General features: G+C 24.0%; 1 protein-coding gene across 1 annotated transcript in view; it reads right to left on the bottom strand.

Moving 5' to 3' along the window:
- Positions 1-20,752, bottom strand: part of LOC136985481 (cell adhesion molecule Dscam1-like) — a 112,688-nt gene that overhangs the window by 83,160 nt on the left and 8,776 nt on the right. Inside the window, exons 5-10 of the mRNA XM_067282769.1 lie at positions 20,407-20,700; positions 20,044-20,313; positions 14,750-15,157; positions 9,031-9,189; positions 5,884-6,171; positions 5,398-5,517 (exon numbers count right to left, since the gene is read on the bottom strand). Coding sequence (XP_067138870.1) covers positions 5,398-5,517; positions 5,884-6,171; positions 9,031-9,189; positions 14,750-15,157; positions 20,044-20,313; positions 20,407-20,700 — 1,539 coding nt within the window. The remainder of the gene's footprint in view (positions 1-5,397; positions 5,518-5,883; positions 6,172-9,030; positions 9,190-14,749; positions 15,158-20,043; positions 20,314-20,406; positions 20,701-20,752) is intronic.

Genomic DNA, 20,752 nt, shown 5'->3' with positions numbered 1-20,752 from the left:
TTATCTGATCACGCTATACTACTTCTATTTACTAAAACCCGAGGAAAAACGTTAATAAATAATTTCCTTAATTAAATTAAAAGTATATAAATAGTTAAAGAAGGAAAAAATAATCGTTTATTTTTTAAATAAGTTATTCTAGCTCAAAATCTAAATAATCAATTTAAAAAATCGTTTCTAAAATTATTTAATAATTAAATGTTCAATAAAGCAGATTTTATACAGATTATTAAATTTATTAAAAGAACAAAAGTTATATAAATTAATAATCTTATTTATGAAAATATATTATTAATGATATTCTGACAATTTTTGCTTGTATTACAATTCTTTCTAAGATAAATTAATATTTTATAATAATAAAAAACGGTTCTATTTTATTTTTATCACCACGAGAGAAGTTCATGAATTTTCTCTGGATAATTTGAATTTTATTGTACAAAAAAATGAATATTTCGGTTGATTCCATAATTGGTTATAAGATATGAAGTACGATGAAATCGTGAGTTATAGGTTAATTAAAACATGATAATGAATATTTTGTTGAATTTACGATTGATGGATGGATTAATAATTTAAGAACTAGTCGGTTCTACAGAATATACGTCATCTAGAAAAACTGATGAGAGCGTTATGCATACTCATGAAAGAAATATTTTTCGAATTAAAGAAAGTCCATTAACTAAACTTTAATTGCATTTTTTTGTAATTTTTTCTAGTTTATCTTATAAATTAATTCATTAGATTAATTATCGAATTAATATATCTAAAAACAAAACAAAAATGTAATAAAAATCTTTATTTTATTGATATTTATAATATATTTAAGCAATGAATTTAAATTAAAATTGCAAATTAAGTATAAAGTATGTAAAGGATGTTAAAATTTCTTAAAAGTTTCTTGATGACTAGCATTTAAACCAATGTAATTAAAAATTGTAATTAAAAATTAAGTTATATATAAAATTACTTAATTTACATATCAATGGATTCATTAGTTGAAAAAAAAATCGATTTTGGCAAAAATAAAAGAAAAAATTCAATATATAAAATAAAAAAAAACTAAACTCATTCTTCCAATCAAAATATTTTAATGAGCTTCATGAGTTTCTAATTTGTTCAAATATATTTAAACGTAAAAGTCTAACGTAAGTTTCTTGTGTTTTGAAAAATTTTAATGGAAATTTAAACTCTATCTGAAGATAGAGTAATGAGTTTTACTTACAAAATTTTCCTCTTGTTTATCAATTTTGTAAAGAATCCTGTTAAATTATTTAAGTAAATTGTTTATATTTATGATATAATATATAGTACATCCGTGAATTCTTTATAAAATTCTAAATTGAATTGTTCTGTTTGGCAAAGTTAAGTGAAAGAATTTTTTAACTGTCGCATGTAAATATAAAAGAGAACGAATTCTATATTTAAATTTAAGAAAAGAAAATTGGAACGATTCTCATTTTATTAGAGTCGCCACAAACAGTTCGAACAACAGTCTGTAGATCGTTACAATAAAAATCACAGCCATTACCAACAACTGTACAGCATTTCTGACCTACATTCCTAACAAAAGTCTTCAGTAATTCTTAACATCGAACATATACGGTAACTTAAATTAGAACGAGGTACAATTATTTATCACAGAGTAATTCATGTAATAAATGGGAATTAAAAAAATTCATTAAATAATATCGAATAATTATATTATTGAAATGTTTAATATAAAAATTTGCAATCAAATTTCTTTTATTTGATTAATCTTTTCTAAAAATAAACCATTAAAGCAATTTCGGAACAGAAAAATCTGCCAAATTTTCTGGTCAGTTTGAATTATTGTAGTAAATTTAGTGCAGAGAATAAGGCGTTTGAATAAATTATAACAAAATCCTGCTGTTTGTCACAATCTGCTACTATCTTTTCCTGGAGGGGATTGGCTTTTGTCCAAAATTTGACCCCCATCTTCGTATTTATCAAAGTAAGATCATTTAATGTCTAAATTATTTAGTCATAATATACTGTAATAATTTAATGTAATGGAGTTATTGCTACAAAAAACGTTTTCTTAAAAAAAGCATCAAGCATTTATTACTTTAAAAAATTTGATAGTGCAAATAAAAATGGATTTGGTAAAATGAATAAACTAATATCTTGATCTTACAGGATTATTTTATCTGTTATAGTATTCTTTCCTATTAGTCATATGATTTTATAATAAAATTTTAAGAATCATAATAAAATAAATTTCTACAGTTATAAAATGCAATTACTCGAAAATTCACAACATTTTCCACTTTTTAATTATCTTTAAAAACTTTTTTAAAGATTAGAAAAAAAAATGTAATCCAATTATTTAACATAAAAAAACATTGGTTAGAATTAAACTTAATAATCTCACGCCAGAAAATAATGACAACTGATAATATCTATTTTTATAGCGAGATAAATGATAATGAATATTTTAAGATCACGTTTTAAATTTTATACATCTAACAAGATTAAGAACTTTTTTAACTCTGATAACAGTAATTAAAGCTTAAAGTTCCAACCATAATTACAGTTTGATAATTATCATATATGACAGATAAGTGATGCTACAATAGGTTTAAATTACATTGAAAAATAAAAGAATAAAATTAAAATTTGATGAGAATTATATACTTTTTACATCATTTGTCTTCTTACAAAAAATAAAATATCCGGGTTTTTATACCCAGAGAAGAAAAAAAAGAAAAAACATTATTAAAATTATGGAGTAAGATTAATGTTTTACCGACTCATCACATAAATATTTCAAAAGTTTATTCTCTTCTGGGGCTCACGACTGTCTAAAAAAATAAAAATAATGCACGAGTTTAAACGAAATGTGTATCATTATCGTTCCACTATACTAATGGAATGCAAATTACTGATATCAAGAGCAGCATTAAATGGTAAATTTAATTTAAAATATCATTTATATCCCAGGAGAATTATTTGTTTGTATTAGATATCTGTTGATTCGTATTTATTCTGGAACAATAATATATATCCAGGAATTAACTGCAAATATGGTGAAAAGAGAACTATAGTAAGTCTCGTTAGCTCAGAATGATTACATGATATCTTTCGTACAAACTGAGGATGAGAGACGGATGAGATGAATAATGATACAAAGAGCACTATATGTTCTGTTAGATTCGGCCTATGTTCACAGTATCAAGCAATTAATTTTAAACATTGAGTTAGTTACAAGCTGAAACATTTCTGACGACTAAATCCTACGAGTGTTTACAATAGGAGGGGTATGTTACCGTTACTGAAGATGGAATGATTAGATCAGAATTGCAGTAATTGCAGTTTGAATAAAGTCTAACTCATCATGCTTTTAAGATGGAAATTATATACATTTCCACATAATAAGTAATTTCTATCCAGAGATAGAATGGAATATCTATTTTAAATTGTCAATTATTTAACGAAGTTTACAAACTTTATTCCATTTGTTTAAATCGAAATGCGAAATAAAATACCAAGAAAATACATAGGAGAGACTAAAATTTAAATATGATAATTTACTAAAAGTCATGAATTAATAAAAATTATATCTAATGTATTACGCTCTTTATTGATTATGATAATTATTTTAATTATTAATATGGCTTTTAATCCACAAGTTTAATCGTTAAGTTCGTATTAATTACTATTAATGTTTGTCGTAAAAGCTTGGCTATAAAAGAGTTTAATAAAAATACAGTACTGTCTTCTGCATCAAAATTTATAACTATTTCATTGTCTATCAAAAACTCTTTAGATAATAAATTTCTTTAATATAAAAATTAGTTATTATGAATTAAATAAAAAAATAAGAATTTAAATTAGAAAATTTAAAACTATAAATAATAAAATAATTAATTATTGTTTTAAACTATTAACAATATAGATTTTTTTTATTTGTCATGTACATGTAAAAGTAATTACGTTGTGTAATAAAAGTTATAACAGTTTTTTATATTTGATGAAAAAAGTTAATTTAAACGTAAAATATTTTAATAAAAAATTAATTTCATCATCATAAGTGATTTAATATTTTTTAAAAAATAAAATGAGATTCAATTAAAAAATTAATTTTGCTTGTAAAGATGTGTTTAGAGCATTTTACAATTGCTTAGTTAAGAATATAGTCCTTTCAGAAAAACAAATATATATTTTTACAGAAAACTTTAAAAAATTTTTTAAGCTCAAGAATTTTAATTTTTAAAATATTTTTACAAGAAATATTTTTATTAAAAAACAATGTAAATGTTTTTATAATTATACGTATTAAGTTTTTTAAAACTATTTTATATTGTTTTTTATCTAGTGATAACAATTTAGTAAAGACTGGAATTACATTGTTATTAAATATACAGAAGCGAAAAGAGTTAAAGTGTGTTTTCTTTTTAATAATTCAAAATAATCTTTGATTCAATTAAGGACAATTGACATTTTTCTGTCAGAATTAATGAAGATATGGAAAATCCCATTAATTAACGTCAGGTGAATTATATTAAATCTTGTATTTTAATCTAGATAAAATTATATTAAAAAAAACTACATTTAAAAAAAGAGAGAAAGGAGAATAAAAGTAAAATCGTATCCGACATGTAAATCAGAAAAGTAATAAAAAAAAAATGTACAATTTTTTTCCTTGATTTGTCGAGGAATAGAAAAACATGAATATTATTCTCTTCAATAACGCTTTTAAGGATCAAAAAATGTAATTTTATAATTTAATTGATTAATTGAGAAGATGATATTTAATTAATGAGAGAGTAATTGTTATTACAAGAACTGAATGGATCATTTAAAGTATAAATTTGATCGATTCATTACACGGTAAAGACCGTGTTTTAGTAATCGTTCTGTCAAAATTATCGACATCTTTACTTGTATAATTAAGAAAATTTCAAAAAATTTAATAACGATCTTTAGAGATCGTTATTAAATTTTTTGAAATTTAATTAAATGGAAAAAATATATCTTTGAAAAAGATACGGAAGTTGGCTGTTTAATTTATAATAAATATAAAAGATTAATGAGATTGAAGTTTTATTTATAGAAGTTTAATAACTACAGGGCAAGTGAAAGCAAATAATAATTTTCTAATTAATTTTATTCTTTCCTATTGTTGTCTGTGAACTATTCAATTTATGAATAAAATTAAATATTATTTTACAAATAAATTCTTTCGATTTTAAAGAAAGTTTTACATTTAGAAGGTTGTTATTAGAAAGAATTATTTAAAAATTATAAATCAATAATAAAATATAATTTGTATAAAAATACAATAGAAAATATTAGTATATAATTAAAAACAAAATGTCTTCATATATAATTCTCGAAGACAGTCTTAATTTGCTATTAACAAATTTACATTACCTGGAGAATATTTCCATCTAACTACAGGTTTAGGTTCACCATCAGCTTGACAATCAAAAGTGACTGGCATTCCAGCTAAAGCAGATTGGTCTGTGGGCTTAATTGTCCATTTTGGAGAGGCTGTTAAAAGTTGACTGTACTCAACATAAACTAATAATTCTCTATTAAAATCTTTACATTAAGCACTAATTTGCGGTTTAAAATGAACAAATTTCATTACATACTTTTATAATTAAGGTACTTCTACGTAACAGTCATTAACGTTTTTATTAATAAATCTTTTTTGATTAATAATAATCTAACATTTGAAAGAATTAAATAATAAAAACATACAAAAAATACAATTGAAAATTTATTATCTCCATAAAAACTTTCTATTAGAATTTATATAGTGTTTATGGTTTCTTATTTAAATGACTTGTGCTAAGTTAAGAAAGAACTTCGGCAGTATAACTTTATTATAGTAAGAAAATTTGGTATTCATACCTCTAACAACCATTCTTGCTGTGTAGTTGACGGAAGTTGCGGCATTGGAAGCTACGCAAGTATAGTTGCCTGTATGATGCCTTTTCACTGTATTGATGATCAGTGAAGACACGAAATCCGTAATAGAAACAACTTGAATATCTGGGTAGGCATCCCGAATTGGAATTCCATCTTTAAACCAAGTGATACGAATTGGCGAATCTCCTGCCAATATGCTGCACACTGCAGAATTTCTCATGCCCTCCTCCAGTTTATCGGTAAATAAAAACGGGCTTATTACGGGAGCAGCTAAAGAAAGAACAGAAGAAAAATTTATGCTAAAAAGTCTGATCATTTTTTCATTTTTATGAATAAATAAATACATCTGCACTTATGAAAATTTCGTGAAAAATGATAATTCCATCCTCTGAAAGATAAATTTAACATTCAGATTATGTGATGATTTAAAAATTGTTAAAAATTTGAAATTCTAGATGGTGCAATGACTTCTAAAAGAGAACTAAAGTGTTTATTAGATTATATTTAGAGTTATGAGTCTAGCTTTTAAATGAAAATAAATATTTGCTAGATTATATTAAAACGAATGAGGGAATCGAAAATTTGACGAAATTTTAAATTGTAACGTAATTTACAACAGGAGCAATACATTTTTCAAACATATTGTCAACATAGAATCGAATTAGGAGCGAGTTAGATGGGCTACAGCTCAAACAAATAGATGAAACAACATTTTGACCAGACACTATTGGGTACTTGCCTACACTTCTACTTCAATGTATTTTCTTTAAATTTCAAATATACATATATTTGTTTTATTTAACAATAGTAATTCATGCCAACATTTTTTTTTACTAAGAAAACAAATTCGATAAATTGATTTTAATTAACGTTATTTTTTTAAAATAAAAGTTAATATTATTTTAAACGTAAAATCGATATTGCAAATCGCTAATGTTCGTAATTGTCGATTACAAATAAGTTAAAAAAGAACAAACAAAAATTAAACAAATTTTGAATAAAAATAAACAACCAGTCATATACTCAATCAGTAAATCAATTTGTGAGAAGAAAGACACTAGTTATCTAACAGTCACAAACAAGTCAATACGAAGAAACCAAATAATACACCAGAAACCAAGTAAAGACAGCAAACAATCAACTTCACATGATATTATAGCTTATGTCACGAATGTCCGTCAGTAGCAAATTCTATCACGAAATACAAAATATCTGTACAAAATTACACGTAATAATTTTGTTAAGATTAGCTTCTGATAAAACATAATTAATTTCGTAAGATAATATGTAAACAAAACTAAAAAATTGTTAGTTAATTTTGTTCAGAGTTCGCAAAAACTTATTATTTAGTGTTAAAGAATGGAAGAAAAATGATACTGATTATGTTTACTTGTATATTTAAAGAGAAATGTAATAAAATCTTTAAACTGGAAGAATACATTAACACAAATGTTTTAGTTTAAACAATGAAAATTTATAAACTTTTCTTTTATCGATATTCCCGATAAAGTTAAAATTGAAGTCTTTACAATACTGTTAAATGTATGGCGAAAATTAATTTACATAAATTTCTACTTTACAGAATTTGCTTTGTTTAAATTTGTATTCTTTGAATGTAAATATTTAAATTCGATATTATTTAATCTTCTGTAAAATTTTAGTTAATTGTAAAGAAAGTCTTTGAGTTATTGACTTTAAAATATAATTTTTTTTTCATTTTATAAACAAAATATCTTTTAAGTTTTTTAAAAGATAGTTTTTAAAATTGTTTTGTCAGAGTCATAATGCAGCTTTTATAAACTTTAAATTTAATTTCCTTCTTACTTGATAAATTTTTATAATATTGGCGATATTTTAAATAATAAAAAAACTTATTTTTTTTCGTTCTATCAATGTTGATTTTATAAAATCTTTTAAAAAATAAGTTAAAATGCATCACGAAAGCAATACATAATCGATTGAATAATGCACTTAATATTCTTGTAAATTGTAAATAATAAAAAAAAATCCATAAAATAAAAATTAAAAATTTATATAGCTATACTTAATGCAAAGTTTAATAATAGCTCCGTAATAGAAAGAAGTATCGGTTTTTTCTACACAACGTCACATTCGTGACATTCTAAATCGTGACTGAAGCTGCGTGTATCAGAAAATGAAGTGGAGGAGAAGTGCCTTTCGTTTGGTAAAGCTATAAATACTAGTGAAGAAATTCACTCCAAGTGGATTTGCATATAAATGCAGTGATTTCTGGTGAATGGGTTGAAACGAAGCAACTACAGAAGTAGATACTTTTAGCTGGAAATATATGACCGACATCACAGTTTGTGACATACAAGATTTGTTTTCTGGTACAGCAATTACACTAGCAGATTTTAGTCACGATAGCAAATGCACACGTAGGAAAAATTACATGTTTTCCGATAGTTTTTATATATACAATATAGTTACATTAGTAAATATAGGATAAGAGCAAATTGATGTACTTCAATGAAATGCTTTTTGACTGTAATATGGCATATTGTGATATGTTGTACAGAAGTCATGTTCGATCTTTGCCTTGCAGTCAAGCAAAATGGTACACTCAAAAATTTAAGAGGTAATAAATTTCGTGGGTTTCAGATAGACACGAATGCCTAAATCCCTATTATAGAAGTTTACTACTAAACTTTTATGATTTAGAAAAAAATAGGAAGATTGTTAAAAGAAAACAGACGTATTAAAATTATTTATTGATAAATTTTAAGTAGTCATTTGCTATAACAGTTATTGCAGGAGAATTAAATTATGACAAGATTTAGAAAAGTTATAATGAGATTTTCGAAATTAAATACCATATTTAATGTAACTTTATAGTTTCTGCATCATCGAGTTTAAATTTAATTAGATATAATTAAATTATAAAACAGATATCTAGTTATAGATTATTAAATACCTATTTTTAGAAAGGTATTAAATAATGAATATTTATATAGTACAGACACAGAATAAAATTATTTTCAATAACATTTTCAAAAATATAATATCAGTAAATAACATTGAAGTATAACAATTATTGATTAAGCATTATTGAAGAAAATGAAAGTATCGATTTAAAAATTAAGAGATTTTAATGTAAAATGTACTTACTTACAACCTGCAATACGAAACTCCGTTCTGCCTTTTCTCCTCTGTTATTAAGTGCAACACATTTATAAACTCCTTCATCGTCTTTTCGAACGTTGTGTAACGTTATTAGTCCTCTTTGCTCCTGAGCCTGTCGATCCCCAATCGGTAATCTCCGACCATCTTAAAGAAGATTAAGCATTGTAAAAAATGCATTGTGTATCGAGCAAATGAAACAATTTATTGACGCCCTCAGCATTTGCAAATTTACAAAGTTTAAAATATGTAACACAGCCAGACAAACATATAAAATATTCATATTATACACTGTTTTATAGTTTACATATCATGGCTTTAAAATTGGATACGTCAAAAATTTAATTTTTGGATGTAATTTCTATGAATTTACATCAAATATGCGTAATCTTATTAAAGAATTTAAATAAAACTAATCCTCATTTTATATCAGACTAGATAGTCTTGTTTAATAATATATATATATATTACAAAGTGCTGTGTTAAACATTGAACAAAGAGCGAAACTAGAATAAAAATATAACAAATTAAATAAAAAGTAACTTCAAGAAAAGTTACAGTTTTTCAAATGCGATCCAATTTTGTTTATCTTCATAAACTAAATTAATAGATGGAATTATTCCTTGCACATGCTTCATCCAATCGATTATTTCTGTAGTTTGTTGGATAGTCTGTTTTGTATAGAGATATGCATTCCATCCGACCGAAATTTTCTCAAACATATTGGATGAATGCCAGATTATATATTTGCATTCTACTTTGTATCTATATTGTTTCTTAAAATCTTAACTTTTGATATTACTAAGAAATTGTATAGTGATTTTTGAAGGAAATAACTTTTAATAGGTTTTCTTGTAAATAAAATAAACCATTTATAAAATTCTTTTGTCGTTTTTTTTCTATTATTGATATTTTCATCATTAAACAAGTATTTTAAAATGTTTTCTCATAATCACTGTGTAAAAATACTCATTAGAATACTAATTACGTTTGATTTCTATAGATTAATTTCAACTAGATGCATTTTAATCATTATATAGCCGAGTTGATACCTTCAATTGTTTCTAACTCACGTTTTGATCACAGCTCTTAGTCATTATCTTCATTTCTTATTCAAGGGGTGTATTTCTCACGTCTTCTGCTTGACAATTAGCTTAGCGTCGAATGCAAACATATTTTTCTTTTTAAAAAATATTTTAAAAATTTTATAAGTAAAATAAAATTGCAGTACTCCAAAATTAAATTTTCGGTTGCATAATTGATTTTTGTTTGACGTTATTTCACAATTTTAAATAATCAAAAACATGTTTAATTTACGGAAATATTTGTATTAAAAAATTCCAACTTGGAAATTTTAATTAATTTTAGAAATAACAATTAGTGAAGCTGCTATAAATCAATTATTAAAAAGTTCAGTTCAAAAATTAGTTTTCGACTTCTAAAATTTTTTAAATATATATACACATAACATTATGAAACTTACATTATATATTTATAATATATGTTTACATTATTTTATGTAGTAATATGTATATATAACTGTATTATAATAATATTTATTCACAAAAAGGGGATTATCCCTGTTGCAGGGGGTTGTACAAAATTGACTTGTAAATTTTCGTGTTATTAAAACATTAATTAGGTTATTAAAATTTAACCGTTTTTATACATTGGGTTTATATTATTTCGTTATTAACATAAATAAAAGCAAACAAAGTTTATATAACTGTATTATTAACTATGATATAGCTATGTAGTTATATTATAGTTACTAATGCAGTTGTATGGCTATAATTATATATATTAATACAGAGAATACAAATTTCGTGTACATATACAATAGTGAAGACGTTTGATAAATCATAAATATATAAAAATATGCTGTAAATTTGATAATTGTCCAGATAAAAATTTTTATTATTATTTCTTAGTTTAAAAATGAATTGTAAAATATTTTCTATATTGTTTTCAATGCAATTATATAAAAGTTATATGTCATTAAAAGAAGTCAGTAATTGTAATTTTTTTTACTTCTACATATTTCAAGGCAGAACATGCAAAAAAATCATAGTCACAATGCCAAATATGAATGAAGCAAAATTGTAATGAAATTACCTCTATGAATAAACAAAATTAAAAAATAGTTATTTTTATATTTAATAGATTATAACAAAGCATTGATAATTTAAAATAAATCTCTGGACGACTAGACATTTTATTTGTACTGTACATTCGTCATTGTTCTTTTCCTGGAAGTTTGCCAGACAAATCATTCTTCGTGATATTCTTAATCTCTTTGTACACAGTTCAGAATAGTCAAGTACACACAGTATGGATCCGATTTCTAAAGAGTTTCCCGAAGAATGTTTTATTACTAAAAACTTTTTATAGTAATTTTCTGAATAGTACTAAATAAATCCCAAAACTATAACTTTGCTATAAAAAATCGACTGAAATTAGAAACAAAAATTTTCTATTATTTCCATCGGGATATATCTTTAAAATTGATAAATTTACAATTTTGTTATAGATTAAATTCGTCGAGATGGCTTTTAATGATAATATATAGCTATCTAGATTGACTGCCTCATCAGAATTGCTTTCAACATCGTGGCAATTTATCACTATTAGAGCCCTTCACATTTCATGAAAGAAATTGGAAAAAGAGTTATTTCAAATTTATCAGTTAATGAAAACTGTATATAAATATACATACAAGTAAAAAGTTTTATTAAAAAAACTTACTTTTTATTACTCGAAACAAATTATTGTATATTTGTAATGATTAAACTTTAAAATTACAGTGTGACTTTTCAGCAATTCAATGTCAAGATCCCATAAAGAGCGTCCTATATCAAACTCTTAAATAAGACTATCCAACATACTCCCTAGAGATTGCAATTCGCCAGATAGACTACTAGTTAAAACTTCCAGCAAAAAATATTTTGAACTATAAAACTATAAAATATCAAATTGAATTTTTACTTTTACTATATACATATAACTATTTATCGATTTCATCTGCCAAAATAAAAAGTTATTTTTCATATGTATAATATAGTTTAAAAAATTAAATAATACTACTTATCAAGTAAAATAAACATATAAAATGCTTATATGTAGTAGGTTAAAAGCCTATAATCCATTTAAACTAACTAATACCTTTTAATTTCTACTTTTATAAAAGGAATATTGCAATATTCTCTTTTTAAATCGAGCGTTTTCTTAGTTAAACAAAACTTCAAGTACAAATATAAGATATATAATTCTATATTTTATATAATATTTAATATAACTGCTTAACTATAACTACAAATTTTCCTATTTAATTGAGCAGTAAGATATAATTATTTACTATAAATTTAATTTTCTTAATAATAAATATAATCTCTCTTTAGCTTACAATGTCATAAAGCTTTCATAACTAAACAATACAATTTAGCAAAATAAAGACACATCTTATACATGACATCTTCAAATCACAATTTATACTTCAAATTTTGTCTAGATAAAATGAATTATATTATATTTAATAAGAAATGGTATTTTATATTTTCTAACTACATCTACAAATATTATTTTATAAGAAAGTTTAATTTTTAAGGCGTTAGAAAATATATGTCCCTGAGGTTTACTTGTAAAGTACGCAAGATTGACAGGAAAAGCTAATATTTAGGAGTAAACGAGACGATTTTTCACTCCACGTTGTAGTGTGTAGTGAAAATTATTCTTTAGCATTCCGTTTTCTGTCAATATTATTTGTTACGAAGTTGTAAGACAAAAATTTTCTTCCAGAAAAATCCTTCACAGTAATAATCTGTTAAAGTTCACAGAGTAAGTAGATTTATCATAACTTTCCACTGACAAAAATCAATTTTATTAGACAAAATTGAAAGTTAGAATTGTAACATTGAATCTTTTTCTTTTATAAAATTTTGAACTGATACTTTAAAAATAAACTGAAAGCATGTATAGAATTTTTCGAACAAACCTTATAAACATGAAAATAAACAAACTAATGATACTGTATTTTAAATGAAACAATTTTCAGTTATTTAAATAATATAATATTTCAAATTATCATACGTTATTAATTATAATTAATGAAATGTAAACTTTTAAAACGTATTAAATAATAAATTTTCGAATTTTAAAATATTTTTTACGAAAAATTTAAATTATAAAAAAATTATTATCATTTACAATAAAATATTAAAATTCTTTAAAAATATTGCTAAAGAAATTAACTTTTCATTATATATATATATATATATATATATATATATATATATATATATAAATATAAAACAAATGTTTTAAATTAAAAATAAATTAATCATCTTGAAGTATTTTATTTGTGTGTTAAGGAATTGTGTTTGTTTAGAAATGAAATGAACCGTTATCAAATATTTGAGAAAAACAGAGCAGTGCTGAGTTTCAAAAAACAAGAAAAAAAGATTAAAAATCTATGCACATCTGATCTAAATGTAAAAAAAGATTTAATTTTAAATTAAAAAAATAATAATATTTAGAATTCGCGACGATTTATTATTTTTCGATTGATTTAAATTCAAATCTTTGCATTAATTGAAACTAAAATCATTTAAGATGTAAAAATATTTATTCTTAAAAAGAAATAACAAAGACGGTATAATTTTTAAGATAAAATTCATTAAAGTAATTAAATATGGAGTTAAAAATAATTAATTATTTTTTTAAGAAAAAATATATATAATTACATAAGATAATGTGATATGTTTATAAAAAAAACGCTTAGATAATTTTAATGAGAGATATTATTTCCATTTACTAAAATTAATGTATTTACAATAATCTATGTTTACGCTGGTAATGAATCAAGGAAATTATTTCTTAAAATGTAATCCACCGAGTCATAAAAATACTAAAACTGAACATTAAAACTGCATAAAATTATTTCATTTTTTAAACTTTTATTCACGTTTTGGAACGAATAATTGGATGATTTATTCAATGGATTAATTCGGTGATAATGTATTATTAAGATAAATCATTACAAAATTTTATTTAAGAAAAGTTAAAATTATTTTTATTTAATATAGTTTCTTTTTTCAGTCGAAGTGAACTCTGCTATTTTAAAAGAAATGTTTGGATTTATATTAATTTTTAAAATATATAAAAATATGATGCGATGTTATGATTTATTTTTAATTAACGTATCATTTCTTTTATAAAATTTTTATTAAAATATGTTGAGAAAAATCATTTTAATCAATTGATAATGATCACCGAAAATCAATTTTGTAGTTTAGAAGAAAATAAAATTTCAACATCATTCTTTATGTTGGTAAATTGACGAATTTTTATTTCTTCAAACTGATAAACATTGAAAAGGACATCTTTTTTTGCTGCCTTCGTTCCTTTCTTCCATATTGATTTACCTAGCATCTTCAAATTCAATTTCCTACAAAACTATTTAAGTCTTCCATCCAATGAACAAGTTTGTAGAAATTATCACTTTGCTTTTTTTTTATTATAATCGATAAACAGACGACAAAATTAAATTATATTGACATAAATTTAAGTATTTTTTTAATAAAAGGGACTATTTTTAAATTAATTTATTAATTAATTAATAAAATATTTTTTTATTTATAGAAAAAAAATATATATTATTAAAACTCTACGTCAATTTCTATCCGTGACAAATTTATAACATTATTCTCACCTTTTTCTACGTAAACAAGATCAATGGGATATCCTGATACGGAACAACGGAGTTTGACAATCTGTCCAGCTACAGCTGTCACATTCTTCAAAGGACGAATAAAAGGTGGTCCAAACACTTCAATCCTGGCTGAATGACTTACAGTTCCTACGTCATTGTGAGCAATACATCCATACAATCCACCTTCTACAGTGCTCAGTTCAGTCAGATTGACATAGCTGATGATGGAACCGTCTCTTCGAACAAAATCTCCGAATTGAACTCTTCTTGATTCCGGAAGATTTTCACCATCCAAAGTCCAGTCGATTTGAGGGATTGGTGATCCTATAGCTTCACACTGCAATGATACAAACTGGCCATCTCTGTGTCTTTGATCTGGGAATACTCGAATGAAAGAAGGAGGCTGCTCTGTAATTAAATTGAAAGAAAACTTTAACAAAAGCTTCATTAAATATGAAAATTCATTGAAAACAATAATTATATTTTTAATAAGAAAATTTATAATAAAAATTCGATATACTTAATAAGAAAATTGTGAAATTTTATAGTTTCCTTATTAAATGAACGAAAAAAAAATTAATAAAGAAATTTAATATGCATATTTTAATTTGTAATTAAAATTTATCTTTTTTATCGTTAAAAATATAAAGTTAATTTCTTTTCAGTTTGTTTAAATTTAACAAATGAAGTTTCAAATATCTACAAGTAACTATTATGAAAAGAACTATGAAAATGTTTTGTTTACCTACACAGAAATCCTTCTACAGAAAATAAAACGGCCAAACAATGTAATAAATTATTTACACAACTATTTTTAGTTGTCATTATTTATTTAAATAACTATTTTAAATTAAAATGTATTAGAGCATTTATTATTCTTTGTAATTTTTTAAAAAATAATTACATAAAGAGATAAATACCAATTTTGTGGTTCGATAATTCTTTAATTCGATTGAATTAATTTATGCCATTTTAAATGTCTTAAATTAATTTTTAAGAAAGATTTTAAACTTTTATTTTTAATTCGCTTCAGTGAACATCAGAAAATAAAAGTTGTAAATAAAATAAAATAAAAACATTTCCTTTTTTTCTACTCTTGAAAGTATTGCACATATTGCCATAATAAGTTGACACTTCCAACGTCAAGTATACAATTTGCTAGAAACTGTCAAGAAGTGTCCAGATATCTTTTTAGATACTGCAAGGAAGCCTCAGTATCTTCTTAGCCATTCCACAAATGAAGCAAAGCTAGAGGCTTTAAACACTATCGTGGATATACAGAAATTATATCATAAGGAAAAATCAATACAAGACAATCTTTCTTCTTCAATGATAGTGACTATTATAGTAAATGAACTATAAAGAACTTCTTCGGTAAATATGTGACGTTATTCTATTAAAACCTTAAGCAACCCATTCTTTTAATCTATTATATGTTTCTGCGTAAAGTATCAGCTATTTATCATCCTAAAAATACCATGATTATTAAATAATATAATACATCTTTCATAGTAATGTAAGTGATATATTTATAAAAATATATTTAATTTATCAAATCTAGAAACCGAAAAAATCAATATAAAATGTCAAAATTTTAAAAAAATATTTATAATTATCTTTACCACTTGATTTATATTGAATACAAATAAATATATAGTTCCCTGTATTCGATAATTTAAATACAAATTATATATATTATATTAATATAATGGAGACTTATAAATCAAATAATAAATAAAAATAAACGACTATTTATTTCAGAATTTTATTAAATTCTTAAAAATATATTTAGACATCTTTCAATAAAATATCATCGAATGTCAACTGAGAGTCAAGATTACAAAATGAAGAAAACAAACTAAAAAAGAAAAAAAAAAAAAAACGATTTTGTGCAACACTTTGTTCGAATCACCTATCTACAGTTTCTAGTGACAGTTTAGTGTTCATCCTGGCGTGTTCTTCATACTGTGAAAGATTTGGTTCCCATTTTCACGCCACCTGTTCAGCCATTGCTCTTGGCAAACTTCCCACTTTTATACCAATTAAGAAATGGTTTGTTTGATGAATAGGAGATAATGCCTTTATTTATGTTCCTTACATTAAGAAAAATATGATTAATTAAACATACCATCCGTGAAAAATTTACATAAATTACTTATAATTGTTTAGTTTAAATAATAATTTGGTAAAATAAATGTTTTTTGATTAATCAAATAATTTTTAAAATTAAAAAAAAGTTAATGTCAAAAAGATAATTTAATTATAGAAAATTAAATATGTAGGATGTGCGTTTAATTGAATGTTTTATTTCTAGTTTTTTAATATAAATGATGACGTTTATTGCAAAATTTAGGAAAATCTTAAAATTTGTATTAAAAATTTTTTTTAGATTGACATTTTTGTCACATATAAAAAGAATCTATATTTCTGAAGACATATATATGTTTTTTTTTCTGTTAGAGAAGGGGAAAATGAGCATCGTTTAGTTAAGCATCTAAATTTGCTATATATATATATATATATATATATATTTTGTCAAAAATTATCTAAAACATTCCAAAATATCATTACAAATCCTTACAAATATTTTTATATACACCGTATAAAAATTTAAACAAAAATACCAAAAAAATAACTTAACTTACTTGCAGTAAAACATTAAAATAAGTATAAGCTATTTTTACTTCAGTACGGAAACCAGAATTTGCAATTTTTAAACAAAAAAAAATTGATATCGCCCTTAATAAAAACATTTTAAAAAATCATTAAAAACAAACAATTATGGAATATTCCTTCGTGGAAATACCTCTCAAGTTTTTAGCTGTAGTAGACATTATCATTTCTATTAAACTAACGAGGAAAATAATTATGTAGTAGCAAGCATTATGATAATTATACTGTAGCTCGATTAGCGTAGAAAAATTGTACTGTTGCTATTTAAATATCGGAGACATTCCATACATTTTAGGACAATAAAAGAAATACCTTTATATTTTGTTGGAGAACAATGCTTAGTTTGGAGATTTGGTCTGTAAGCTAGAATTTCGATGACTATTACTGCAAAATCGTCCACTATACCCAAGACCCTATCAATCAATGGGACGTGACTAGAGTTAATGTAATAGGTAGTCTTTGTGCTGAATTCTAACACCAACACAAATTGGTGTTCTATTTATATCTTATATAACATTGCATGAATGCTAACAAGTGTTGATGTTACTACTATACCTGATAACTTTATACAACGTGTCCATAGACTATATATAGATGTTTACAGGAATATTTACAAGTTATATATGTGAAAAATCACAAATACGACCTTAATATATGTTTTTTATATATATTACTGTGCTATTTTTATTTTATGTCAGAAATAAAACAAAATAAATTTGAAATTGTAATTTTAAATTTTTAAACTATTGTTTAAAAAGGAAGACAAACGTCTTTCACTCTTAACATATTCCATTTATAAAATTTTGAATCAATTTTAAAAAATTTTCTGAAACCGTTCTATTATTTTAACCATCATTTCTTATTGTATCTTATTGATTAGGAGCTTAGAAAGATGGTTGAACAATGTTTTCAGCAGTCACATCAGTTTTATTTTTAGTTATATTGCAAGGGGAAAAAAAGATACATTCTAGTTTATCATAAACAAAACAGAACTACTCGTGAAATTGGAGATGTAAAAAATAAAAATCTTGTAAAAACAATTTTTTGTATAAAAGCGCTGTTTATTGAAAATAAAGTTAGAAAAATAAAGCAAGATGTGTGTATGACAAATCGTTATGTTCTCAGTTAATAAAAATTAACTATTTTTTCATAAAATAAAATTAGATATGTAAACATTTATATAAAAATATACATTCTTCTTTCAAGTGATTTTTCTTCTCAAGAAAAAAATATATATATATATTATTCAGACAAAGAATTAAAGGTTACGAACAAACTACCAAAAATAAACCATCATTAGAAGCATGTTCTTTTCGATGATTCGGCAATATCTGACCATCAGTGACCAAGATGGTATGGTGATTGGGCTTGTTACCATCATTATTTATACAATAAATGGGGCTTATAACGTGAGAAATATTTGATTTTGAATTAAAGAAGAATTCTGAATAAGATAGAAATAATAAATAATTCTGAGAAATATTTCATTATGTAAAATTGATTAATTAAATTGATAATTATACAACAAAGCTTGGTATTAATCAACTATGCACAGTATAGCAATTCTGAATGGTTAATATAATGGAATAATGCATATCACTAATTAGTGTAAATTCAAACGTATTTAACTTTTAATAAAATGTAAATATTTTTAATTTTGTATAAATACAAACAGAAGAAGTTGTGAATAATATAATACAACAAAATTTATAAATTAACAATTAACAATAAGCATTTAATAACTTTTTTAAAGAAACAAATATACTTAATTACACATATGTAAAATATTATTACAATGAACGGGTTATCACACTTTCATTGGTATTATATTCAACGTATGTGTATACAGTATATTTGTATTAAAATTTATAAAGTTTGAATAATAATTAAATAACTTAGAAATATTTTTAATGTTACAGACTTAAAGTAAAATTATAGAAGGAATAATAACATCATCATCTCAGTCAAAATGACTTTCATAAAATTCACTGTGTTCAATTACATTTTTTAGAATACGAAAATCAATGACTCATATAATAAAATTGTCGTAATGGTTCAAAAATTATCTAAAACCAAAAAAACAGTCCACCTTTAATGAATTTCATAAGCACGTTTTTCTGTTAGTTCTTGAAAGTTTTTTTTCTCGTGAACAGAAACTAAGTCAATATACCTTAAAAATATCCACTAGATTGATTGAAAACAGACTTTTTTTGCATTCTTGTTTACACGTCTCTCTAATTTTTAAACAAACAGTAAAACTCTTTCTACTCTACTTCTCTACGCAATTAATATTCTTATGTTTAAGATAATTAAATGCAATTAAAATTTAATTAAGAAATCTACATTTAACATATAAACATTGAAAACAAGTATAATTATTTTTTTATTAAGTATGTTTAAGACAATTATTAAACAAAGATTATATTAAATTTGATATTCTACATCGTAAGAATTTAATACGTTTAATAAAAATCACATATATAACTTATATATAATTACTAGTTTTAATAAGCTATTAAATATTTTAATTAAGATGATAAAACTGCAGCATTTATTGTCAATACTGAATCTAACTTATTTACAAAATCTCTCACAATTTTATGAAGAGTAATAGTTTGTACCTTGTAAATCCAACTGGATAGCCGCTTGGGCACTTTCCCAATCGTTTTCCACATAACATTGATAAATTCCACTGTCTTTTCTCTGGAAAGCAGCAATGTGTAAAGTCGTGGCAGTAGATAACCTTATTCTGTGGTCACTGACTAAATGGTGTTGGTCTTTCAACCAGGATACGGAAATGATAGGGCTTCCGCTCACATTACAGTTAAGTACGATGTCTTCACCTGATCTAACAATTCTCCTTGTGCTTTCAATTGTTACCTTTAGAGATCCTGAAATATCATTTAAAACTGTTTATTAGTTTATTATCTTAATTTTTGAAATATTTTTCTTATATATATATATATATACATAAGAGAACTTACCGCGTACAACAAGAGTCCTCTCAACTCTATCTTCGCCTAAGCTGTTATTGGCAACACAAATATATTTACCGCTATCAAGTAATGTTGCTTTGAGAATGACAAGTGTCCCGTCAGTTATTTCTAAACCTTTTTGGACATCTACCAATGTCAACTGACCTCCGACATTTCTGAACCAGTTATATGAGATCGGAACTTTACCATGAGCTACACATGGTATTCTTGCTGTATATCCATCACTCGTTTCTGTAGTTGATACCTCTTGAATGATTCTCGGCACGACGTTTGCAGGTGTCTCTGATAAACAACATATAAGTACTTATATTGACAACTTTTAAAATATCTTAAA

This window comes from Centruroides vittatus, unplaced genomic scaffold, assembly GCF_030686945.1.
Source record: "Centruroides vittatus isolate TY-2023 unplaced genomic scaffold, ASM3068694v2 contig_970, whole genome shotgun sequence".
In the NCBI taxonomy this organism is placed as follows: domain Eukaryota; kingdom Metazoa; phylum Arthropoda; class Arachnida; order Scorpiones; family Buthidae; genus Centruroides; species Centruroides vittatus.
Note: the sequence above shows the minus strand (reverse complement) of the source record. Positions and strands in the feature narration are given on the sequence as shown.